Genomic DNA, 27,244 nt, shown 5'->3' on the forward strand with positions numbered 1-27,244 from the left:
CATCATAGGGGCGCCTGGGTGGCTCAGTCGGTTGAGCGGCCGACTTCGGCTCAGGTCACGATCTCACAGTCTGTGAGTTCGAGCCTCGAGTTGGGCTCTGTGCTGACCGCTCAGAGCCTGGAGCCTGTTTCAGATTCTGTGTCTCCCTCTCTCTGACCCTCCCCCATTCATGCTCTGTTTCTCTCTGTCTCAAAAATAAATAAACATTAAAAAAAATTTTTTTTTTAAAAAAAAGTAAACATCACAATATTTTAGGGATCAATGTTTTGGTGGGAAGATTACAAGAGTTTTTTTTTTTCCCCCCTGCAATTCATGTAATTTTATAATGCAATTAATATTTTTAATTCTATGCATCTACAACTTCTAAATTTTTTCAAGACAGACCATTTTGGGTATTAGATTAAAAAGAGCCTAAAATGAATTAAGATAGAGTTTGAAACATTCATGTAACCTTTAGAGCAAAGTCTGAGAAGACTGAAACTTGTTATATATTACTTATTGTTCATTTTTTCAAACTAATTGTAATTTTTTTTATTCATCTTTGAGATACAGAGCATGAGCAGGGAAGGGGCAGACAGAGGGAGACACAGAATCGGAAGCAGGCTCCAGGCTCCAAGCCGACAGCACAGAACCCGACACAGGGCCTGAACTCACAAACTGTGAGATCGTGACCTGAGCCGAAGTCAGACGCTCAACCGACTGAGCCACCCAGGTGCCCCAAAACCAATTGTTTCATAAACAGAACACAATACCTAGGTTCATAATGTGGTTCTATCACTTACTGACTGCATGATCCTTGACATATAACATTTCTGTGCCTCAATTTCCTCATTTATAAAATAGGTCTATATAACTGAACCTGTTACAGGGTTGCTGTGAGAATAGTCAGTATGTGTAAAGTGCTTGGAGTAGTGCCTAGCACAGAGCATATGCTCAAGAAATAGCAGCTGCTATTATTTGCTATTGTTACTTTACACTAGGGAAAAACCCTTCATCATTAAGGAAAAATCTAATATAAATGACACACTAAAGAAATCATTCTTCAGAGGTATTTTTTTCATTTTTTAGAGAAAGTAAGAGAGAACAAGTGGGGGAGAGGGACAAAGGGGGGGACAGAGGAGGCAGGAAAGAGAGAGAGAGAATATCTTTTTTTTTTTTTTTTTTTTAACATTTATTCACTATTGAGAGACAGAGCATGAGCATGGGAGGGGCAGAGAGAGAGGGAGACACAGAATCCAAAGCAGGCTCTAGGCTCCGAGCTGTCAGCACAGAGCTGGATGCAGGGCTCAAACCCACAAACCGTGAGATCATGACCTGAGCGGAAGTCAGATACTTAACTGACTGAGCCACCCAGGCACCCCAAGAGAGAGAGAGAATATCTTAAGAATCTTAAGCAGGCTCCATGCTCAGTGCAGAGCCTGGCATGGGGATCAATTCAATAACCCTGGGATCATGACCTGAGCTGAAATCAAGAGTCAGATGCTAAACCTGATTGAGCCACCCAGGCGTCCCAGCATCATTTTTATATAACATCAGTATAAAAAAATTTCAGGGGCGCCTGGGTGGTTCAGTCAGTTAAGCGTCCAGGGTCATGTCATGATCTCATGGTTTGTGGGTTCCAGCCCCGCATCGGGCTCTGTGCTGACAGCTCAGAGCTCAGAGCCTCGTTTGGATTCTGTGTCTCCCTCTCTCTCCACCCTTCCCCTACTTACGCTCTGTTTCTCAAATATAAACAAACGTTAAAAAGCTTTTAAAAAAAAATTTCAGAGTTGAAATAGACCTGATAAGATTTTAAAGAAAATGTATATGTGTGAATGAGGTCAGAAAAACTAGGATCAAGAACTATAAAAATAATAATCATGTTTTCAATAATGGACAGCAAAAAGTTATTCTATTGGTTAAAAAATATGAAAATTTCTGTTTGAATCAATTTATTCTAATATGGTTATCTCTTAGAAATTAAAAAACAGAAAAATTTGTATTACATTTATTAGATATGACTAACCAGTGTTTTTTGTTATGACCTACTGGTAGTAAAACCAATTTAGTAAGTCACAACTAGCCGTTTTGTTCCATAATATAGAACAGTATCAAAAGAAATCAGAGAGTATCACACACAATAGCAAGAATTGCTTCATAACATTTTGCAACAGTTAAAATATACATTTCTGGGGCGCCTGGGTGGCGCAGTCGGTTGGGCGTCCGACTTCAGCCAGGTCACGATCTCGCGGTCCGCGAGTTCGAGCCCCGCGTCAGGCTCTGGGCTGATGGCTCAGAGCCTGGAGCCTGTTTCCGATTCTGTGTCTCCCTCTCTCTCTGCCCCTCCCCCGTTCATGCTCTGTCTCTCTCTGTCCCAAAAATAAATAAACGTTGAAAAAAAAAAATATATACATTTCTGTGTCTCTTGGGATGTGGTGTAAAATATGTCTTTTACTGTGTGTCACAATCAAAAAGCTGGAAAAACACTGTTCTATACCAACATTTAAGATTTCACACATTAATCTTGATAAAGCTTACATTTATTTTGCTTTTGTAACTTTTATAATTCATATTACTAAAGTATACAATGGAGGGCAATATAAAAGTTGCTGAATCTTGATGGTGATCAAACATTAAAAAATATAGCAAACATAAAATGATAAAAGGGTTGTGGAGTTTGGGGTGATAATTTAAGCTCAGTAAAAGAAAAAGAATGACCTATTTATGTCTGGCATTTGAAAAACAGGGAACAGAGAATATGGAATTTTCTTTATTAGACGTTCCAATACCAGGAAAGGCTACCTGATGTAGTAAATGGATCAGCGGCTTGAGCAATCTGACAAAACTAGGACAAGAGTCTCGGGTCTACACCTTCCTAGCTCTGTAACCTTCATCAGTTGACCTCTGAGATTTGGGTTTCTCACACTTCACAGGACTGTAAGGATTAAATGAAAGAATATACATCAAGCATTTAGTACCATGCCGCATATTTGGTGAAAAAGTATAAGCCCTCTCTTTCACAGTTCCAAAACTGTGAAAAAGTGAGATTTATTACATCAACCAGCATAACCGTACAACTTCTCCTGAGCACCCATTATAGTCATCTTCACCTAATCATACCTGGAAGATAAACCAGACAGAGCTTTCTTGAGGATCTCAGGGGTTCTATCTGAGGATGGTGGAATTTCTGGAATATCAGAATCGGTTCTGGAATCCAAATCTCCATATCTATCATCAATATCTGTTTCCTAAAATTAAAGAAAAAGGAAAATCACTTTGCAAAATTGAAAAACGAAAAGAGTACATGCTTGCCAAGGTACTTAACTTATTACTCAGTGTGTCAAATCTCAGTTACATAACTTGAAACAAAAAAAAGAACTTTGAATAACCAAGCACTATTGTACTTCCTGTTAGAAAGTTTGATCATCTTTGCTAAAATCTATCAATATAAAGGATTAATTTAACCAAAAGACACAAATAGAAGCTCCTATATTATTTAAATCAGAAACCTACCAACAAGAGTCAAACGTTGGTTGTTTTGCTACTTAACTGAGAGAACATGTTAATTCCGACCAACTGCAGTTTCCTTTTGATTACAATCAAAGCCATCAACAAAAGAGTGTCTTACACTGGCGTGCATATACACACACACACACACACACACACACACACACACACACACACATATATATGCATATATACCATTTTCACTTCCTTCATTTTTATTAGATCCTCAAGAGACAACCTCAGTGAAGCAGGTCAAACAGACAGTATAACCTGTTTTATGGATACATAAACTATGATCAAAAGCCTTTTATTTGATGGTAATATTTTTTATAAAGTTATTTAAAATGCAAACTGACCTTTAAGAACACATGTACAGGAGCTGTGTGTATATGCTCTAGCCTTTGACAAAGGTGGTCACTGTGGAATTTCCAGGGTTTGAGTGACCAAGGAATTTTAAGAACAGATCTATCAAACATTGTTTTAAAGTTGTTCATTCAGCTCTAACGTGTCTCCACCCCTATGTCCTCCCCTCTCCCACACCCACCACCCTCCACCCCCAGCAACCTCGAGTAAAGAGTGCTACACATACATGCGCTTTGGGAGAGTGGTTTACAGAGGGTGAAACTGAGGCAAAGGTGCTGAACTGGGCTGGAGGAAAGGGAATATTTACAGGTGAATATAAGCAGAAAGAACACTGAGCAGAACCTTGGGCCAGAAGTGATCCAAGGAATGAGTGCCTAGGAATTCAGAATGTTCCAGAATCTCAAACCGAACTGAGCCCTTACTAGCAACCAAGTTTTGGTAAATGTCATCACCCCTTTTACCGGTTTCTTCATCCAAATAATGGAAGCATTTAATATAACACCAAGGACTCAGTAAAGTCAAAGAAGTAGGAAGCTATTATTATGATTGAATCAAGTCTTTCAATTCCTCATTAAGTAACTTACCAAATAAAATTTTAGCCTCAGGAGAACACTTTCACAGGTTTTGTAAAGCAATAATAAACTTCTTGTTTACTAACTATAACTTTCTTATTAAACAATTATTAAATTAAATGTGTCATCATACCAAAAATAACAAATGAAATAGACATGCTGAATTCCCACTGCGACACTGAGTCAGTTGTCCTCAAAGCAGCTTAAACATAGAGAGATGTTGACGACTATAACCCACCAGACAGAACAACCCCTGAAAATGTCAGGGCACTGCTGGCAGTCTGACAAGCCAGCAGGTCCTTGACATCTAGAATGATGGAACACATCACTTCTCTTTTCCATTTCCCTACCACCCTTTTTTTTAAACTTCAATAACCCAGAGTGTTGTAGGTGTGGTATGAGTGGTGGTAGAGGTGGTGATTAATGGACCTGGCTCCCTAAGACAACATCACCATGTTGTAAAACAGCACTAGACTAGGAATCAGAAGTTGCCAGCACTAATTCCACCTCTACTCTATTACTGTGATGAAAGGCAAATCACTTGACCCTTAGGTTAAGAAACTCAGCCTTTGGGGGCACTTGGGTGGCTCAGTCGGTTAAGCAGCCAACTTCAGCTCAGGTCATGATCCTACAGTTCACGAGTTCAAGCCCCATGTAGGGCTCTATGCTGACAGCTCAGAGCCTGGAACCTACTTTGGATTCTGTGTTTCCATCTCTCCCTGCCCCTCCCCTGTTCATGCTTTGTCTCTCTCTCTCTCTCTCAAAAATAAATGTAAAAAACATTTTAAAAATTAAAGAAAGAAAATACAAGAAATGCAGCCTTTGGTTTCCTCGTAAATTAAAAGCATTGGACTAGAACTCAAACTGTGCTCTTCCAAACACAAAGCTCTCAGCAAGCTACCTTAAAGTCTACTTGGCAATAATGGTGATGCGCCACAACTGCCCCCCCCCCACTCTCAAGATAGCTGCCCTGCTTTTATTTTTATTAATTAAGCTTCTGATTTCTATTTTATATACCTTAAAGAAACTCAAAATGAAACTCTGAAGATTTAACTAGGCTTTTTCGATTCTATTCTAATAACTAAAGAATGAAAGATGATTCCAAAATAATGATATTTTAGAGCTATGTTACTCAAATATTGGAAACCCATTCAGTTAGGAGCAAGCCCGTCACTCATCTTTCCCCATCTCCATCCTCACCCACTGCTCTGTCCTTGCTGAACATCATCCCCTCTCACATAGCTCATCCCCCTGCCCTCTATCCTGCCTCTCAAATTCATTTTAACATAAAAATAATCTTTCTAAATTGCAAATCTGATTTTACCACTCTGCAGCCTGAGGCCACCAGGACAAAGCCAAACTACTTAGCATTGCTTTTACTGTTCTTCATGATGAGACCCTGCTCTTCCAGCCCCTCTTTGGTGACTCCCCAGTTTCCACAGTGCCATACTCTCTTGAATGCAGATGTTTGTTCTATGTACAAAGTACAAACTGCACACTTTCTCTCTTGCTCTCATCCCAGTTCCCATCTCCACATCTAGCTACTGTCCCCTCAGCCTGTGACCTCAGCTTCCAGGTTATTTCCTTTGAAAACGTCTTTGCTCACCTCCAGCTCCAGGTTAGCTGTGCTTTAACTGTGCTTCCACAGTTCCTCTAATTTTTACATATTAGTTGACATCAAAACTATTTGTTTGCTTGTCTTTATTTTCCAGTAGTCCACAGGCTTTGTGAGAAGAGGAAATACCATTCACTGGCCTCACTCTCAAATCCTAAGAGGTCAGCAAAGGAACTTGCCCAGTAGCTGGCTTTTATGAAACACTACATGAATATGTGTTGAATGAATTGAGTCTGTCAACTCATGCTAACATTTAAGATTAAAATAAGTTCTCATCTGTTCTTGGTAGTTGAGTAGTTTTGGCCAAGTTACCTTGCTTGAGACCTCATTGCACTTATTTACATAAAATGAAGGCTTCGGACTATGCAGAACTACTATTTTCCAAATATTAAATGTTAATGAAAATATGTCTGAGAGGGGCGTCTGGGTGGCTCAGTGGGTTAAGTGGCCAACTTCGGCTCAGGTCATGATCTCGCGGTCTGTGAGTTCTAGCCCCACGTCGGGCTCTGTGCTGACAGCTCAGAGCCTGGAGCCTGCTTCAGATTCTGTGTCTCCCTCTCTCTGACCCTCCCTGTTCATGCTCTGTCTCTCCCTGTCTCAAAAATAAATAAACGTTAAGAAAAAAAAATTTTTTTAAAAAGAAAATATGTCTGAGAAATGATGGATAAAAGTCAAAGAAATAAGTTTATTATCCTGTAAATCCAATTCCTACGGTAAAAGTATATGAGCAAAACACTTTAAAAATATGGACTTATTTAACAGCCCTCACATTACCACAGAGGTAGGTACATAATCATTTCCATTTTCTAGGTGAAAAAATTTAGGATCCAAAAGGTTAAGTGCCCATGTTTACACAGCTCTAAGCAATATAGCTTGGATTTGAAACCACACAGGAGGGAAATTAAAAGGACAATTCTCCCCCAAGTTGATCCACAGATTCAGTGCAATCCCAATAAACATCTCAATAGGCATTTTTTTCTTTGTAGACATGTACAGGCTGATTCTAAGATTTACATGAAAAGGCAAAAGACCTAGAAGAGCCTAAGCAGCATGGAAAAACAACAAAGTTGAAAGGCTTACTTTAAGAGTTATTATAAAGCTGTAACCAAGCTGTTGTACAGGCATAATAGAAAAAATGATCAATGGAACAGAATAAGGAGTCCAGAAATAAATCCACACATACAGTCAACTGATTTTCAACAAAGTTGAAAGGTAATTCAATATGATGCTAGAACAACTGTATATCCATATGTTAAAAAGGGAACAGAACTTTGCTTTATATCTCATATCACTTACAAAAATTAATTCAAAATAGATCACAGACATTTACATAAAACTATAAAACGTACATATCTTTGAGAACTTGGGTTAGGCAAAGATTTCTTAAATATAACAATGAAAGTGTGATCTATAAAGGATAAAATTGACAAACAGAACTTCAACAAAATTAAAACTTCCTGCTTTTCAAAAGACACTACTAGGTGAGCAAGAAAACAAGCCATAGACTAGAAAAAGATATTTGCAAATCACATTATCTAGTAAAAGTCTTGCATCCAGAATATATAAATAATTCAAAATTTAATTTTAAAAAATCCACTCAAAATACATGGGCAAAATATCTGAATAGCCAATACACCAAAGGCAATATACAGATGGCAAATAAGAATGAAAAAAATGTTCAACATCATTAGTTATTAGGGAAATGCAAGTGAAAACCACATACAACACTACTATGCATCTATGAGCATGGCTAAATTTAAAAACAATACGAAACTGATGGAGAAAATGTGGAGAAACTGAAACTCTCATGCACTGCTGGCAAGAATGTAAAATGGTAAAACCACTTTGTAAAATAGTTTGACAGTTTCTTAAAAAGTTAAATATACATCCATCACATGATGCAGTCATTCCACTCCTAGGCATCTGCCCAAGAGGAATGAAAGTATATATCCACACAAAGACTGTACATCAGATGTTCACAGCATCTTGATTTGTAATATTTCCAAACTGGAAATAACTCAAATGTCCAAGAGGGAAAAGAACAGGTTGGGCTATATCATACAAAGGAATAATATGGGTGACTATCAAAATAATTTACACTGAGTAAAAAAGCCAGATAAAAATGTACATACATATGTTTATATGCATACACATATGCATAGAATTCAATTTATACAAACATTTTAGAAAATACAAACTCATCTGAAGTGCTAGAAAGCAGCAAAGTAGTTACCTGGAGGTGAGGGGGGAATCACAAAAGGGCAGAAGTAAACTTTTGGTGGTGATGGATATGTTTATAATCTTGATTATAGTGATGAATTCACAGATACACGCGTATGTCAAAACTTACAAAATGTTGCAGTGTCAGTATGGTTTAGTGTATGTCATTTATAGATCATGATGACTCCTGTAGACCACAGGTGAATCAGTAGTCAGGGAAAGAGAACTGAGGTACTTCCCAATACTGGGGACTGAAAAGACAGGAACAAGAGAATGGGCTCCAGTCTACTCAAGATCATGGTTCCAAAGTCTCTAAACTAATGAAGGTAAGTAAGCAGTTTAGAATTCAACAAAGGATAATGTATTAAATCACTCAAAGCTTCCAACCTTTTTATATCAGATCCCCTAAAAAGTGAATCAGTCAGGGTCAGCTTCTCCACTATTGGTCCCTTGAGGTTCATGGTGATCCCTGTACTAGTTAGCATTAAAACTGCAACCAAGCAAAAGGACACAGAGGTCTCTGTGCATAAAAGGAGGAGGCCTTTTAAAAATCTTGAAGCTGAACAGTTTTTACTTGAAATAACATTAGGTTATATTCCTGATTTCAGCATTTTCTCTCCGTTCCTCCATTTGTCCATAAACACACGGATTTCCTTTGCTTTCTCCCAGGACAAGAAGTGAACACTGGACAAAATTGCCTCTATCTGTGCTTGGGAGGGAGACTAAATCAACTTATTTCCTAGTGAGTCATCAGTATTGTGTACTAAGAGTGGGGTACCGGGGTCTTCAAGACCTCTGTGACGAAGATGAACAGTCAGAGGACTTTATATTCTACAAAAATCTGATTATCTCAGTGATCAGCTCTATGGTCCTATCCTGCACTTATTATGATCGATAAAGCCTCTTTGCCTTTTCTAATTTTGAATTGAAAAGGAAAAGACTGGTCCTCCAAATCTTTGCAGCCCTGTTCTAATCCCCCACTGAAAGAAAAAGGTGATTGTATGCTCCAATGCACAGCCATACTATTCTGATCAGGTGTTACACTATTTAGTGCATGCCAATGCTGGGATCAGAAAAAACCCAATGTGCATCAGCAGCACATAAAATGCCTTAGTAAAAGGCAAATCTGATTATGTCAATCATCCATTTAAAATCTTCCAGGAAATTCCCACTGCTCAGATCCAACCGCCTCGTATTCTCCAGCCAGGGCTCTCGGCATGCCCACCATGCCACTTCATGCTCTGCAGAACTGAACTTCCTGCATGACCAGAATGCACAGTTTTATTCTCATGACATTTTGCTCTTGTAACGTGCTTCCCTCCTCTGAGCCTGGCTTTGCTGGCTAGTGTCTGTTTATCCCAAAGGTCTCAGCTTTGATATCACTTCTAGAAAACCTTTCTTCAGGGAGCCTATCAAAAGCCTAATAAGGGTGCCCAAGTATGTCCATGTCTTGAGGAACCTGTGAATATGTCACAATGCAAAGGTGAATTAAAGTAACAGAACTAAGTTCACTACTCAGCTGACCTTGAGATGGGGAGATTAGCCTGGATTATTCAGGTGAGTTTCATATAATCACAAGGTTCCTTAGAAGCAAGAGAGGAGAGTCAGAGATGTGATGACAGAAACAAGAGGTCTCAGTGATGCTGACTTTGAAGACAGAGGAAGAGACCATGAGCCAAGGCATGCAGGCAGCCTCTAGAAGCTAGAAAAGGCAGGGAAACAGATTTTCCCCTAGAGCCTCCAGAAGGAACACAGCCCTGCCAATGCCTCAATTTGGGCCTAGGGAGACCCACCTTGAACTTCTCATGTCCGAAACTGGAAGATAGACTTGTGGTGATTTGGCAGAGCAGCAACCAACAACTAAATTCATAGCCCCTCAGAGCAGTGGTGTAGCTCCTGCATGTCCCTCAGGCAGCCTAGCTCTGCCACAGTTTACAGGACGCAGTTAGGTTTCGGGTTCGCCCACCAGAGTCTTGTCCGCCACTGCCATGCCTGTAACCAGGAGCTCAGCGAGTGTGTCCTGAGTAAATGGTGACCAGTCATCTCTACCTCCAAACGGAATCAAGCTGATTCTCCCAATCTGCAGTACCGTTACTCTATATTTTGCCAGTCCTATAATGCTACCTACAATATTCAAATCTGATCTAGTTTCCAGGCCTGTTTTAAGTGTTTGCTAAATTTTTGGCTTATTCTGATTTTTCCCCAATGACACCCAACTCTATTATACATTAAAATTGTACTAGATCTTATGGTTTCAGTTATATGAGTGTTAAATTCCAAATTAGGAATAAAGATCCCTGAAGATGAAATCCATGGGATAATACAAAATAACTTAGAAATCTGAGGAGTTTTATTCAAATGTGGAATATTACTGTCACCACAAATTTGCATTTTATCTGAGATCATATAGTAGTGCTGAGCTCTCCAAAGGGACATCACTCTTTCATGGCTAAGAAAAATAATGCTTACAGCTCTTCTTGCCTTTTGGAGGGAAAAACAAGTATATGCACTAAGAGTGATTAAACCTGTCCTTGGATATTTTCTACAATATGTGAACCTTGACTGGATCCTGGTTTGAGGGGGGAAGGAAGAGGGGAATCTTCAATAGACATTTTGGCACCAAAAGGGAAAATATGAATATGGATCCCTTTTAGTCAAGAAAGTTATTAATTTTTTTAGATATGATAATGGTATTGTGGTTACAAAGGAGAATGTCTTTAAGAGATGCATGATTTAGTATCAGGAGTGAAGGGCCATGAGGTCTGCAGTTTATTTTCAAATGGTTCATTAACAAAATATTTGCATATATGGCAAGATAAAGCAAATCTGTCAAAAATCTTAACAGTTGTTAAATCTAAGTGCTGACTATATGGATGATCACCATACTAGCCTTTTAACTTTTCTACATTATTAGACACTTTTATAATAAAAAGCTAGGAAAAAATTCAAAACTAAACAATACACTGGGGATACAAATATCTTATAAACCTATCAAGAGAAGAAAATATTGAATACAAAATTCAAGGTATGATTAGCCATGTGCCTAAGGGGTTCCTTGTATCATGATACTTTTGTACCGATACTATATTTATTTATAACAATTTTATAAGTAGTACCACCACCTGTAGAATTCCAGGGGACACCATCTACATTAAGCCCTACATGAATGGTGTCCCAGAGTTGTTCAAAGACAACACAGAAACAGTTCATGTACAAACACAGTAAGTAGGTGAAAAGAAAATAAAAACCAAAACCCTGAAAGACAGGAGTCCAATTTTGTTTTCCAGATCTGGATTTCTGCATTTCAAGGTAAAACGTTAAGCCCCCGGTAGGCTTAATAAACATTTGCTGCCCCACAGCACCACACTGTCTTCAAATAACCTGCTTGGAATAGAAACATGGCATTGAGCCCAATCTTAATTGCCAAGGTTTGGTCCCACCTGGGCCAGACAGATGAAGAAGTCAGATTGGCTTCATCAGACCTACATAAAGCTCTTAAACAGCTGGCCATGGATCCTGGCAAATAAAGGGAATTGCAAGCATAGCCAGGAACAGAAAAGTATCGCTGGTTCCCTAACCACCACATTAGCAAAAAGGAACTTGAAATTTCTAAAGCTAGGAGCTCCTCACATTGGACTGGACTCTTGTTTCTCCCTTTCGGTGCATTTCAATTTTATATTTAAAAGAAAGTTCACAACGCTGATAGTTCTGAGTCTTAAGCAAACAAACATTCGATGACATGACATGAAAAACAACTTTGACCTCTCCCCGTGGATAAGAAAATTAGTAAATGCTTAGAAAAATAACTAAACTTGGCATGTGACCAACAACCAATGGATTGCTAATGAAATTAGTTCCTTTTCTGGAGTCACTCAAAATGTGATGTCATTCTCATGAAATAGGTTCTGAAACATTTCCCAACTAAATGAATCAAAGTGTAAACAGCTATAAAATAAAAACAAATGATTTCTTCTCCTAATCAATCACAAAATAAGTGAGGAAACACTAAAAACTATTTTGTGTGAGTTAAATCTAGGTGCTGGAGTAAAATCACAGAATTATAGATTTTGAGCTAAAAGAGTCTAACCAAATTCAGAAAGGCCAAATTAGTTCAAAAATCACAGAAAGTAGTAAGAGTAAAAAAGTTCCTAAGTAAATATTTTAATTAATTTTTAAATTTAGGACCACATACCTAATTTCTCCTTTATGTTTTTTTAGACAGAAAATTAGGGTAAATCCTAGGTCTTAACACTGTGTGACCTTGGGAAAGGAATTTAGCTTTGCTCAAGGCTATTTCCCTCATCTACACAATTGTTAAGAGATTGAAATTGGCATTATGTACAAGTGAGTATTTTGCAAACTATGATTACTTTACTACCTTTATTCCATACAATTGAAGTCCACAGTCCAAGAAATCAGTATATTCTACAATTAGTTGTTGAGCAACAGACAAATCCTGGCCTCACCCCTTTTTCAAAGGTACAAAGAGCCACAAAAAAGGTGACATTTAATCAGAACCCCGAACAGGCATCCAACAAGTATTTACTAAATGCACAGAAGGAAGCCAAGCCTCACAAAATACATCTGTATACAAATTCTTAAGTGACATACTTTCCTTATACTAAATCAAAACCTGTATTTTTTTTTTCAACGTTTATTTATTTTTGGGACAGAGAGAGACAGAGCATGAACGGGGGAGGGGCAGAGAGAGAGGGAGACACAGAATCGGAAACAGGCTCCAGGCTCTGAGCCATCAGCCCAGAGCCTGACGCAGGGCTCGAACTCACGGACTGCGAGATCGTGACCTGGCTGAAGTCGGACGCTTAACCGACTGCGCCACCCAGGCGCCCCAAAACCTGTATTTTTTAAAAAAGACATTCCCAACCACAAAACAGTTAAAGAAAAACAAGCAGAAAAAAACCTTTGTATTTAGCTGTGCTATCCATGAAGAAACAGAGGAAAGTCTGCTTTACAAAAATGCACATATATAAACATGAAGGATAATCATACTTTACATGTATACATCCTAATTTTTCTCTAGGAGATAATTTTCCAGAGTATTACTTTAAATTGTGCTACATTTCCCTAGGACATCTGTGTCAAACAAAATATTGTTTGCCTCAAAAAGTCCACTGCAGTACACATCCAAAGCCTGATATAGCTGAGGACATCCTATGGTAAAATTTCTCAAAATATTAAGAAAATAAACTGTTGAAAGTCAAGATCACAAACAATAAGGAAAAACTCATATGGGATGTCCCAAGAATAGAACACATCATTTAAAGGTATGAGAACAAACTACCCGCCCTCACCTCCACATAGTTTACTACCTACATTAACATGACTTTAAAATGTGACTGTCCGGGCGCCTGGGTGGCTCAGTTGGTTGAGCAGCCGACTTCGGCCCAGGTCATGATCTCGCGGTCCGTGAGTTTGAGCCCCGAGTCGGGCTCTGTGCTGACAGCTCAGAGCCTGGAGCCTGTTTCGGATTCTGTGTCTCCCTCTCTCTGACCCTCCCCTGTTCATGCTCTCTCTCTGTCTCAAAATTAAATAAACGTTAAAAATAAATAAATAAATAAATAAATAAATAAAATAAAATAAAATAAAATAAAATAAAATAAAATAAAATAAAATAAAATAAAATAAAATGTGTCTACATTAGCAAAACTTTACTATTCCTGACACTTGATCTACAGTTCACTGTTCACCAAAAGACCTTCTGAAAGACACATTAACTCTTTAATGGGAAGCATCAACAAGTTTCTTCCTAAGATTCTTTGAACCCTTGCCTTAAAATCCTTGTGTGGCTACTGCCAACAACCCCAAACTGTTATTTGTGATCTTTACCCAGTCCCAAACAAGTCCTTGCATTGAAAGACCTGCATTAAGCCAAACTTCCGATTCTCACTAAAATCCAACCTTACCTTTCCCACTCCATGACTCTGTCAAAGCTCTGTTCAGGTGCTGTTCTCCCTCAACATGGGAACCCATAAACTCACCTTTGTCTTAGTCTTATCAATTCGTAGGTTGGTAATATTTGGGAAGCCTGCATTCAAAATATGTTGTTAAATAAAACGAATATGCTGCAAATGATAATAGAACCATGAGCAATTATTTAGGTGGTAATACTGACTAATAATTGATCAACAACTGGGGAGTATCAATCTCAACAGTATTCTACATGTCTAGATCTAAATACTAGTATTTATTAACAGCCTAGATTTAAATGAAAAAAAAAAGAGGGGCGCCTGGGTGGCGCAGTCGGTTAAGCGGCCGACTTCAGCCAGGTCACGATCTCGCGGTCTGTGAGTTCGAGCCCCGCGTCAGGCTCTGGGCTGATGGCTCGGAGCCTGGAGCCTGTTTCCGATTCTGTGTCTCCCTCTCTCTCTCTGCCCCTCCCCCGTTCATGCTCTGTCTCTATGTCCCAAAAATAAATAAATGAAAAAAAAAGAAAAAGAAAAAATGTTTATTACACCTACAGGTGATCCTAAGACAAACCCATCATGAAGTGTGGCAAAATGATGAATTTATAGAAACACAAGTTCCAAAACTAAAAATTAAAAAAAAAAAAAAAAAACAACAACTATAGTTGTTTATGAAAGAAACTATAAACATCTGAAATAGGGAAGGACAGAAATTAACTGACCAGATCGTTTCACCCTCAACCTCACAAACCAAAATCTGTACCAAGGTAGCAGCCCTACCTTGTCCCCCAGCCCTCTATTCCACATGTGCCCCTCTTTACTAGCCATGACTTCCATGTGCACTCCTCTCTCTCACTTTGGTCTAGGAAATCAGCTCTTAGCTTGACTTCCAACTGCTCAATCCCTCTCAATCCATCCAGAGCTTCAATAACCTACTTTGGTCTTCAGTCCACTTCCCTGCCTACCCTAACGTGTGGTCAGCCACTTCAATCTGGCCTCGATGATTTGCTCATTCCGTGGGCATTCCTGACCTGGCATTCCCAGGCTGAAATCACACTCAGTGCCTTTCTTATTCTCAGCTATTGAATGGGGGCTACTCCTAATGCATATATAACTGTTGTGAGGTGCAAGTAAGGTAAGACGTTATAGGGGCCAAGAGCAGGCAGCCCCAAGATGAGCCACTTTGGCAGGAAGATTATTTTGAATTAAAAGCAATCAAAACCCAGCAGATTCAGAAAAAGTTCTTTGCCTCCCCCCACTCCAACTGCCTAAAAAGAATTTAGATAGAAGGAAGCCCTGCTCCAGGTAGAGAGCTATCACCATAGATAGCTACATTATACTATGAACTAGGTATGACACAGAGGAGCCAAGCAAGGCCTGTTTGATCAAAGTCCTCCATGTCCTATTGTTTCTCAGAGGCCCAGCAAACATTTGTTTGCCAACATTTGCTTTTCTTCATCCTCCTGTGAACTGTATTTCTTCCCTCTGAAACTCCAGATCCCTACCCTCTTTCTCCTTATACACCCCCTTCTCCTTACATACCTCATGTTGCCTGTCTTTGGAATTTCCATGTCTGTCTTGCTTCCCTGGACATATAAAATTAAATTTTATTTTCTCCCATTAACCTTTTTTTTAAGATTTATTTATTTATTTATGAAAGGGTTAGCATGCAAGCAGGGGAGGGACAGAAAGAGAGAGGGAGAGAGAATCCCAAGAAGGCTCCACACTATCAGTGCATAGAGGAATGCAGGGCTCAACCCCATGAATCGTGAGATCATGACCTGAGCCATAGTCCGATGTGTCACCAACTGAGCCACCCAGGTGCTCCTCCTACTAATCTGTCTTGTGTCAATTTGATTCTTAGTCCAGCTAGAAGGACCCTGAAGGTCAGAGGAAAGTCTTCCTCCTCAATAATGTAAAAGTACTCTGTGAACTCTAAACCAGTCTACAAGTATCAACTATTATGGCTATTACTACTACTGACTTAAGAACTATGCTAATTTGGTACAAATAACAAATTTGTGTTATTTTAGTTCAACTGAATCATCTTTTTATAGAACTTTTTTAATGTTTTTCATTTTTGAGAGAGAGAAAGAGAGAGTACGAGCAAGGCAGGGGCAGAGAGAGAGGGAGACACAGAATCCAAAGCTGGCTCCAGGCTCTGAGCTGTTAGCAGAGTTCCATGCAGGGCTCAAATTCACCAACCTCTTGACCTGGGCCGAAGTTGGACACTTAACTGACTGGATCACCCAGGTGCCCCTCAACTGAATCTTCACTGGTGATAATTCTATTGGTTGCCTCTTGGTCGTTTCATATCATACTCTCTAAAATAAACTCCCAACAGGTCCTAGTCAGCAAGGACTTCTAGTTCCAGCTCTGCTGCTTGCTCCAGGTTATTCTGGGCAATAACAACCACACTCTAGAGCAAGTTTATTATCTATATTATAAGTATATTATGTATATATAGATTGGGTTGAACTAAATTGTTTCTAAAATCCCTTGAAGCTATATGGTTCTCAGACCCTACTTTACTGAGAAAAGTGAAAGCATCAAACATTTTAATCTACTCTCTTCTGCTTTTCAAAATGTTTTTGCATCCACCCTCCATTCCTTCTTTCCTTTCCTTGGATACTCTAATCTGTATTCTTCATACCCATCTGTTTCCTTTTTTCTAAAGCCTGCCCATCCTCATCAGCATCTTGCCTCTCATTTGACTTCTTTCATACAAATACCTATCTTCCCTCCTTTTAAAAAGGAGATTTTTTTAATTAAAAATTTTTTTATGTTTGTTTATTTTTGAGAGAGAGAGAGAGCACAAGCAGGGGAGGGGCAGAGAGAGGGGGACAGAGGGTCTGAAGCGGGCTCTGTGCTGACAGCAGACAGCCGGATGTGGGACTCAAACTCACAAACTGCAAGATCATGACCTTAGCTGAAGTCTGACACTAAACCGACTGAGTTATCCAGGTGCCCCTGAAAAAGGAGATTTTCATTTGAATGTCTTCTCTAACTGCTATCCTGTATGCCCCTTCAATGGCACTTTCTAACAATAACCACCAGTACTCTACCTCTCACATTCTTCAACCTAAAACCTAGCTTCTAGGACCTTCTGCTAAACTCTCTGTTCCATGCCTCCCCTTCATTCCTAAATACTATCGATGATATCCTTCCTTGAGCCCCCAGGACCTCATTATCTTGGTTCCCTTCCTATATATACAACTCTGCTCTATACATGGGCACCTCCCAAGGTTCTGTTTTCAGTTTTCTCCCCTGTTATATTCTAATCAAAAGTTGACATTTCCAGACACAAACTTTTCATTTCAGTTTCCATCACTACCTTGAATCACCTCTATTTTATTTTTTTTAAATTTTTTTTTGGTAATGTTTATTTATTTTTGCAACAGAGACAGAGCATGAGCAGGGGAGGGGCAGAAAGAGAGGGAAACACAGACTCCGAAGCAGGCTCCAGGCTCCGAGGTGTCAGCCCAGAGCCTGACGTGGGGCTCGAACTCACAAGCCGTGAGATCATAACCTGAGCTGAAGTCGGATGCTCAACCGACTGAGCCACCCAGGCGCCCCGAATCACCTCTATTTTAGAGAATGACGAACCTTGCACAACCCAATTCACTCATGCCAACTCCCAACCTGCAAAACTACTCCCAAAGTTTTGCTTCTTCCCCTAAAGCCTCTTAAGTTATGGATCAAAGTGTACCTGCCAGCAGGTTCTTCCTGTATTACTCTTAACTCTGATCACCCTAGTCTAGGTCCCACAGTCATTATCTAAAATATACTTTCTCTCTCAACCCTTATTTCCCTGCCCCTACCAGATCTACAAGCCCTGTCATTTCACATCTATCACATTTGCAATAACGCCTATCTGGCTTCTTTGCAACAGGTATCTCCTGTTTCTAATGCTTTTTCCAGGCTGCTGCTGCAGTGATTAGCTAATGCCTCTGCAAAAACCCTGCAGTTACTTCCCAGAGTCCATAAAATAAAGCCTAACCTCCTTCACAAGACTTTCAAGCTCCCAGCTGCACCTCCCAAACATACACAGTTTATGTTCCAGGATCATCAACTATTTCCAGTTCTCAGTGCCTGCAACGCTGACTCAAGAAAGTTTCCTCATGCCCTCTGCCTAGAATGCCCTACCCCAATGCTTGCACACCTGGTGCGTCCCCAGGCATCTTTTCATTCCAGGCTCAACCCTCATCTCCTCTTTAAAGCTCTTCCAGTTGTCCCACGGAGAGTGCAACTATGCCCTCTGTGCTCGCAATTAGCCTTGTTCAGATTTATAATAAATCTAACTCATGTGTCTGCTGGGAGGTTCCTTGAGGAGGCGGTCTTGTCATCTTTTAAGTATTACTCCAGTATTTTAACAACTGGAAACACTCCCCTGCAGGTAAGACACATTTTTTCACTTGCTAACTCTCTGGAGCACAGATCTTTCTCCCAGCATGTCTCCAGGTCCTGAACAATGAGAAAGTCATGTTAACAACACCATTACAAATGGCTTAGGGGTGTACTGTCACAGCAGAATATAATAATACTTCATTACTTCCCCAAGAGTTCTGCCTTTACTTCAACTTGAACAGAGAAAAGACCTATAACAGTTTAAATAGACCAAATATTAACCTGCCTCTGAGTGCAAGCTGTTTTTAAAACAGCCCTTGACCTGGAAAGACAGGTGCATTCAAGCATACACCCTGATAATAAAGAACAGATAGAGGATAGAGTTCAATGTCTCAGGGCTTGCCCAGTCAAGAGTTCCTGGTGATAAACTCTAAAAGTGTACCAATATTTTAGACAGTTTGAAAATGCTCATCCTTGCCTAAGGAATCTTGACAGAATGAGTTGCATATGGCAACATCTACTCTCAAAAAACAAAATCCAGCTGGGTACATATTAATGAAAACCAATAGTGCAGTGTTTATAAATAAATGAGTATGCAGTAAGGTAACCCAGTCATAGATAGAGACAACAGTTCTAATGATCAAATCAAACCACAGTAGTTTCCATTTTAAATACATTAGGGTGTTAAGAAACTAAATTAATTCGAAAGTTATTTTATGCATGGCTTCCTGAACATGTTTTCTTTTATTAAAAGCTTGTTAGCTTATGCTGGTTAAGGAAGTCAACATGGCGAAGCTGGTATTTCCTTGATTCTAAACTATACCAGTGCTAAAACAAAACAAATCCCAACCTAATTAATTCTATTTTTGGTCTAGTTTCCAAGGCAGTTTTCACAGACTATTCTCAGCCCACTGTTTCTAGCTTTGTAACACCAACCTTCAGTAACTGAAAACTGTTATATTTTGTGTAATTCCTTGACACATACGTTCTATCACAGACTCTCTACCTGCTATCAAAGGTAGAAAATAAAAAGATCTGTCACCCCACTGATTCTAAGGTTTCATTCCTAAAATCACTGTTAAAGTTATTATTTCATGATATCCTGTGATGTTCCTACCTGTGATGTCACCAACATCAAGTTGCAGGTGGAACCCTCCACAAATCAGAACTGCCCAGTGGGTCTCCGCAACAGGACAAACCAGAAGAAAGGGTATCAGGAAACACTTCTACTTCCAAAAGGCCACTGATTTGACCTTGGGCAATCCATTTATTTCACTTCTGTAATTTAAACTGCGATGCTTGCTTCTAAAAAAGAATGCCTCTAGGAATAGTTCAAGAGCTTTGAGCTTCTAAAATACAATGGAATTGTCTAAACAGATTTTGGGAAGCAATCTATTCTCTGGCCCAATTTCCTAAACCACCTAGTCTAAAAGGTCATAAAAGTGCTTTGTTTTCCCAAAATTCCTACTTGGACCACTGTATTAAGGGAATACGCTGAGCTTTGACTCTTTTGCTACCTTTAAATAGAATGCGAGTTAAAAGTCCTCATGAATTACCATATCAGGTCAAATGAAATCCACTAGAAGAGCTGCACTGTCTTGGGACTCTAAAGAAGCTGGAGGATTACAACCGTGTCACGAGTATGATACACACACCCCCAACACCACCCCCCCCCTCCCAATCTATCATGCAGAGAAAGGGCACAGGAAACGAAACAGTGCTAACGGAGGAGCTCAACAGGCCAAGCCTCCAGCGCCAGGATCCAATGACATGTTAGAAACGAAGGTGCACGTCTTAACTTTAGTCCTTCCTAAGTTTGTTCCCCTATCGAGAAGAGGTGTTAGGTGGCAGCTACTAGAAATCTGCACCTCCTAAGGTGGCAGGTTCCAGCTAACTCCAGCGTCGGCTTCAGACGCCACGAAGGGGAACTGGCACGGGAAGAAACTAAATTGTAGTCACGTCGAATCATCCAGCTATCCTGGGCAGCGGTCGTGGCCATCCTGGGAAACGCACCGGCTCTGGCGTCCGGGTTCCCGACCCCACTGGAGGAAGGAGAAAATACTGCCAGGCCGGAGGAAGGCGCAGCGGGCAGCCTGCAGCTTCCCCACACATTCCTCGGGCCCCACCCTTGCTCCCAGGTGTCCCGGCCCAAACCAGGACCCAACCCGTGCGCAGGTGTGCGCCTCTCGCGGCTCCACTTACTTTGTCACTGGTGCTCTCGGTTTCGTGGTCGCCGCCGGCCGCCTCTCCCTCGCGGGGTGGCGGCGCCACCGCTCCCCCGGGGCCAGGGCAGCCTCCCCGGTGCCTCAGCTCCAACATCTCCCGCTCCCGCGCGGCCGTGGCGGCCTCCTCCAGCGCCCCGAAACCCGAAACGCGCGCGGCGTCTCACTGACGGGCTGCTCGGCTACCCCGCAGCCGCGCACTCGACGTCCGGCAGAGCCGCGGCCACTAACACGCCCCCACCATGGAGGCGCCGCCGCCGCGTCGGGTCACCCCCAAAACGGCATCAACGAGCGAGCGCTCGAGGCCGCCTCCAGCGAGCGCGGCGCCGGCGGAGAGACGAGCGCCGGGGGCCGGGGTCGGGCTCGGGGCACCGGGCCCGAGCGGAGGAGGCGGGGACGCGGCGGAGCACGGCAGCCGGTTGCCAGGTGCGCGTCTCCACGCAGAGGCCCAGGTGGGAGGAGAAGAAGGGGCGGGGAGGGAAGGAGGAAGCGTGACCCGCTTTAGCACTCCATCGGACGCCAGCCGCCTCAGCCCGGGCGCTCCCCGCCCCGCCCCCGGACTCAGGAGGCTTCTGGTCCCGGCCCCCCTACACCTTTTCTCCCGGTTCCTGCCTCCCGCAGCCAGGTCACGCGCCGCAGGCCCCGCCCCGCCCCGCTCCGCCCCTCTGCGCTGCACTGCGGTTCCCACAGCCCCGCCTCCGTGGCGGAGAGGTGACGTCACAGCCTCCCCCCCCACCCCAGACCGCCACGGCTCCACCCTGGTCTCTGCACGCACACAGGTGGAGGCCACGAGAAAAGGTGGGAGCCCTGCGGGCTGGAGAAAAGGGGAGGGGCGGCGAGGTGGAGGAGGGACGAGCACACTGATTAGCAAGAGGGAGGAGTTGAGACCTTGGAGACCTCGTCTTCGAGCAACCGGGAGGGCTGAAAGAACAACTCGAAGACGCCTGGTAAATATTGACAGCACTATGCACTACCGCCTTCCAATGACCAGGGTCCCATCAGCCCCGCACACCATGGCGTGTCGGAGCCTCAGAGGCGTCCAGAAGCGGAAACTTGTCTGGCAGGATGGACTCGTTGACTTCGCGGCATTCTAGCCTGGTGTCATCACCTTGAAAATAGATGCTGAGAGATGCATTTACGCCGCTGGGCGTCCCAGGATGGACTGGCCCGTTTCAGTCACAAACCCAAGCTCTGTCTCCGAGGACCTCGAATATTGGATCTAACAAAATTCCCTGCCTAGGGTCTGAAGAGAGAACCCAGACCCTAAAACGCCGCGGGGCGCAGTTACCAGCCAGCTAATCTGTAAGCAGTCCTGGACCTTGGGCTGCTAAAGTTGGAACAGGAAGGGCACAAGATCCGCATTAATTCCGTTCCAAATCCTGTTAGAAGGTGATTAGTTTTCTTGACGTGTATCCACCACCTGGTTGTTACTGACAGGCTGACAAATGGCGGGGGGGGGGGGGGGGCGGGAGGAGACAGGCCATCACACAAACGGAACAACGTTCAAGAAAACATCCTTAACAGAAATAAATAATATAAATTTCTCAAGGTCATTACTGACATGTTGAAAATAAGTAGCTGTTGTTCTGAAAATTTAATAAGAAGCAAAACCAAAAAGTCAAAGTAGAATGCATTAAAAACCAGAGCACAAGGACATCATTTTGTTTCACCAAACAAATCTTGAAAGCTCTGATTGGGTCATCATATTTTCAAAAGGATATAGAGAAATCAGACTTATGAGAGGGGTAACAAAAATAATAAAATATATGAAAAAAGTCCTTTGAGTGATAGACGTGGTGTGGTTTTCTTCAAGGAACAGAGCTATGGGGTGACTAGGTTAATCAACTGTCCTCCATTTCTCTGGAGGACCAGAAATGAAGGACTGCGTGCTTGTCAAGAACATAGGGTTGCAGAGGCTGCTGAAGACAGCAGTGAAGTTTCCATCTTTGGCTCCTTCACCCTACCCAGCAAAAAGGGGCATTAGAAATGCTTCATTGGTCCATTCTAGCTTTCATGGAAGTTAAGAAGCCTGAGTTGTGGTCTCGCTGATGTCATTGGCTTGAGTTAGTCATGAAGGCTCAATGCCCCCTGCTATAAAATGGATACTAAGGAAGATGGCCTCTACGGTCCCTTCCAGCGCACACATGATTCTGCAACTAACGTCTCACGTTTCCAGAATCCAGTCCTTCCTTTCCCCCATGACTCAATAAAGGGGGACCTAGCATAGCAAGGTACCTGAAATGTTTCCTCTAACCCCTTTCCCTAGTCAACCCAATAAGAGGTCCTTTGACCTCCTTCTCCTTTTGCTTTAGGAGGAAAAAAGAGTGAGAGATGCAGCAGGAGGAAACAACAGAGGAAAAAAGTACAGGACAGGAGGAATGGTATTCCCTCACCTAGGAAAAGTGGAAACAATGTACAGACGGCCAAAACAGACTTGTTTACCACTTTACCTCACCCTTCGTTAAGCCCTGCCTACTGCCTGGATTTCAGCTAAGATAGTCATTTCTTTCACTTCTTTGTTATAGTTATTGCCTCTCATCGAGTGATCACACTGAGTCCAGGCAGCGAGAACCACAGTTTATTCATCTTCACAGGCCACGCCATTGCCACAGTGCTGGCCCACACCCCCGTATAGTTAATACATTTGTTGAAGAAGTGAATGAAAAAACGAATGAGTGGCAGGGGTATAGCATAACCAGGGAAAGGTATATGGTATTTGGGGTTTTGTAAAAAGGTCTATTTTAGAATTAGATAGGTACTCATTTGTCATTTTTCACTTTATATGGAAAGAGAAAGATTGATTTTTTTTTATTTTTTTATTTTTTTATTTTTATTTTATTTTTTTTTAATTTTTTTAATGTTTATTTATTTTTGAGACAGAGAGAGACAGAGCATGAACAGGGGAGGAGCAGAGAGAGAGGGAGACACAGAATCCGAAACAGGCTCCAGGCTCTGAGCTGTCAGCACAGAGCCCGACGCGGGGCTCGAACCCACGGACTGTGAGATCATGACCTGAGCCGAAGTCGGGCGCTTAACCGACCAAGCCACCCAGGCGCCCCGAGAAAGATTGATTTTTAATATATATTAAGAGATTCCAGTAATGGCTTGCACATTTTTTATAAGATATATTATGATATAGTCAACCATGGCCTTACTGAGCTCTATGTTCTCAGGCTTTCTTGGTGTTTTTTTTTTTTCTTTTTTGACACAATGTTACATTAGTTTCAGGTGTGCTTTTTCATTTTTATCTTCCATTTTTCATTTGAGGAGCTTACGTTCTTGAAGTTTATTACAATTATGTTCAGTGACACAAAATCTGGCAGGTAATGGTTTCTAAGTCTTCACCTGTTATTATGAGAGTTTAATCTGCTAAAGGGCATCATGTAGACCCCAAGCACATGCAGGGACTAATCACACAGGAGACATTTTGCCAATACTTCTCAGTTGGCTTATAGATTTTCTACGTTAGAGATATTGGAATGATTTATAACCCTTAGCAGGGGATTTGCTAGAGGGGAAAGAGAGAGAGTACTAACATTATTATTTATATGGTTTTGATTTTAGTTTTGTTACCCAAAGATGGACAGACCTTGCCTGAAGTGGTAAGTGGATGAGATGGAGAGACCTGTTATCACTGTCTTCCCTGGGAATCCTCAGAATGTTCCCAGACTGATAAACATACCTCTTGTGTGGGAATTTGAGCTGCTTTCCACATTAGAGCCTCAAAGACGCCTGACTGGAATGTCCCCAACTTGCCAGGGGACCAGGAAATCTTCCTCTGCCACACTCGTGTTATAGCTTTCCTCACTTGACCTGTCTTTCTCTGTTGCCCTCTGCCAGTCCGTAAGTTGCAGGTAGGAATTTCCAACATAGGCCTACTAGAGAAACATTTGTGGGAAATCCCTGAAGGATAATTTATGTTTGCCATCTTATTTTTAAGGAAACAACACAGGAAAACAATGGTGTACCATCAGGTATGATAGTGACTGAGTATCAGAGGGGCAAGCGCAGTAGTGCAGTTAGACACACAGGTTTAACATAGGGGCGGCCATGCCTTCCAGTCATAACCCTACCACCTTCTAGCTGTAACCCTCCTTACTTCGCGGAACACCACATGCAGCTGAAGCCATATGCTAACTGACATGACCATTCAAAGTTTACGTAGTAGCTCTTCATGTAACACTTCACAAAGCACCTTTGCATACATTATTTATTCTACTCAACAACCCATAATTTCGGTAGGACAAGTATTATTATTCCTATTTTTCAAGTTAAAAAAAATCCAAGGTTCAGTATGTAAACTGCCCAGGTTTGGGATTGAAGCCTAGGTTTTTTGTACTTCAAATTCTTCCGGGTCCACTGTGTATTACAAATAGGTAGTAGCAGAAATAAATAACTTCTAAGAGGGGGCAACTTCTAACAACTAAGCACAGAATTCTGGAGCCAACCTGAGTTCAGATTCTAGCTGTGCCACCTACCGGCCTGTGCCAGTAGTCAAGTAACTTAACCCCCTGTGCCCCAGTGTCCTCATGTATACAATGAGAGTATGGGTAACCATATTTCCCTCCTGGAAGTCTTATGAAGATGAAATTGGTTAATACATATAAAATACTTATAACCTTATCTGGTCATATTGAAGGACTATGCAAGTATTATCTGTGATTACCATTTATATTAATAAAAGCTGTATTTGTCAAGAACAATGTTCAACTTCTAAATTCACTGAAGCCGCAACACCCTGGAATACCTTGCAGCAAAAAGGACATGCTGACATTACTTTGCCCAGGTGGGTAGAGATTAAAAAATGGGGTAGGGCAACTTTGCAAATAGGTACAAAGAAATCATCAGCTTGTCAGATTAATAAATCTTTGCTTTATCCTCCAGTGGTAGTAAGATGAACGAAATTGGCAGTCCCTATTGTTAACTGGAATCCATTACTACCGTGTAGCCTTTATATGATATGGTGACTGCAGAGTTCCTTCTCTAGTTTCTGTACGGAGTCAGAGTAACTCTCAGCAAATTATATTTTGGTACTTTAATTCTTCTGGAAAATAGGTAGTATATTCCCTCTCTAGCCTTATAAGTTATGTTCTAAAAGAATAGGTATACGTGTGCTTTCAATATCGCATGGTTCAACGATTTTGTTACTGTTGAATCTGGCTGGATTTGTATCTTTTTGGAGGTGGTCATTTAGAGAAGTGGGGGAGATTGGTTAACTGCCCTTCAAGAGGCTGAATCACTGATTTGTTTCAAATTATATCAATTATCTCTGTCAACAAATTGCTGAGATCCAGAGGTATCCATCAAGACTCTTGGATGCAAGTCTGGCGGACTTCGGCAGACAAGGAATTTACTAAATGGTTAAGAAGCTCACAGAACTCTTGGGAAAGCTAAAGAACCCACGCAGAAAACTGCTAGAAACAAAAGATGCTAAGCAGCGGCCAGGACTGGAGTCCAAGCCATACCCACAACCAGCCAACGGAGGCCCCTACGGCTAGCTAGACCCATTGGGACAGACCACCACGGCTTGCACCTTCTCTGTGGGGCACCGGCCACTAGGTGCCACAGTTGCCACCACTGGCTCTTTCTCACTTAGGTTTTTCTTCACAAACTCTTACTTACTTACACTTTAACAATAGGCAGCATTTCCTAATAAGATGCAATAATAATGAACACATAAAGAAGCCAAGAGACAAACAAACGAACAGACTTTTAAAGCAGTAGTTGCCAGAGGGGAGGTAGATGGGGGTCTGTGTGAAATAGGTGAAGGGGATTAAGAGGTACAAACCTCCAGAGATGGAAAGTACAGCATAAGGAATATAGTCACAGGTGGTAACTACGCTTACTGTGATGAGCACTGAGTAATGTATAGAATTGTTGAATTATTATGTTATACACCTGAAACTAATATAATACTGTGTATTAATTATACTTCAATAGGAAAAAGGAAAAAAATAAAAAATAATTTGAAAAGATGTAGTAATAGCCATAAGATATATCTGTAAAAAACTCTTTACTGATCAGAAATAAAAGATACAGTTCATGTCTGTTGGAAAACATAACAAAAACTGTATTTCATCTAAGACTCCCTTTTGAAAAATTATTTTAATGTCTATTTATTTATTTTGAGAGAGAGAGAGAGAGAGAGAGAGCACAAGAAAGTTTGGGAGGGGCAGAGAGAGGGACAGAGAGAATCCCAAGCAGCGTGGAGCCCAACACGGGTCTCCATCCCACAAACTGTAAGATCATGACCTGAGCCAAAACCAAGAGTTGAACGCTTAACCACTGAGCCATCCAGGTGCCCCTAAGACTCCCTTTTTATTTACCTTTCAACCTCTCTGAAATCATAGTATGTCTCACAGTTGCTGTGATAAGAAAACACTGTGTCATATTTAATTGGCCATTTTATTTTTCTTTGCAGTACATGAAATAATAGTGCATTTTTTAAATGATGGTTTAAGTGAGTCAATGAAGTATAGCACTTTAGAGATTGAC

At 41.4% G+C, this 27,244-nt stretch overlaps 1 protein-coding gene across 1 annotated transcript in view; it reads right to left on the bottom strand.

Moving 5' to 3' along the window:
• The window catches only part of CDS1 (CDP-diacylglycerol synthase 1), a 70,257-nt gene extending 49,252 nt beyond the window's left edge, over window positions 1–21,005 (bottom strand). The window contains exons 1-2 of the mRNA XM_030313524.1: window positions 20,730–21,005; window positions 3,100–3,227 (exon numbers count right to left, since the gene is read on the bottom strand). Coding sequence (XP_030169384.1) covers window positions 3,100–3,227; window positions 20,730–20,846 — 245 coding nt within the window. The 5' untranslated portion in view covers window positions 20,847–21,005. The remainder of the gene's footprint in view (window positions 1–3,099; window positions 3,228–20,729) is intronic.
• Between the last annotated feature and the right edge of the window lie 6,239 nt (window positions 21,006–27,244).

The sequence above is a fragment of the Lynx canadensis genome, chromosome B1, assembly GCF_007474595.2.
Source record: "Lynx canadensis isolate LIC74 chromosome B1, mLynCan4.pri.v2, whole genome shotgun sequence".
NCBI classification, from domain to species: domain Eukaryota; kingdom Metazoa; phylum Chordata; class Mammalia; order Carnivora; family Felidae; genus Lynx; species Lynx canadensis.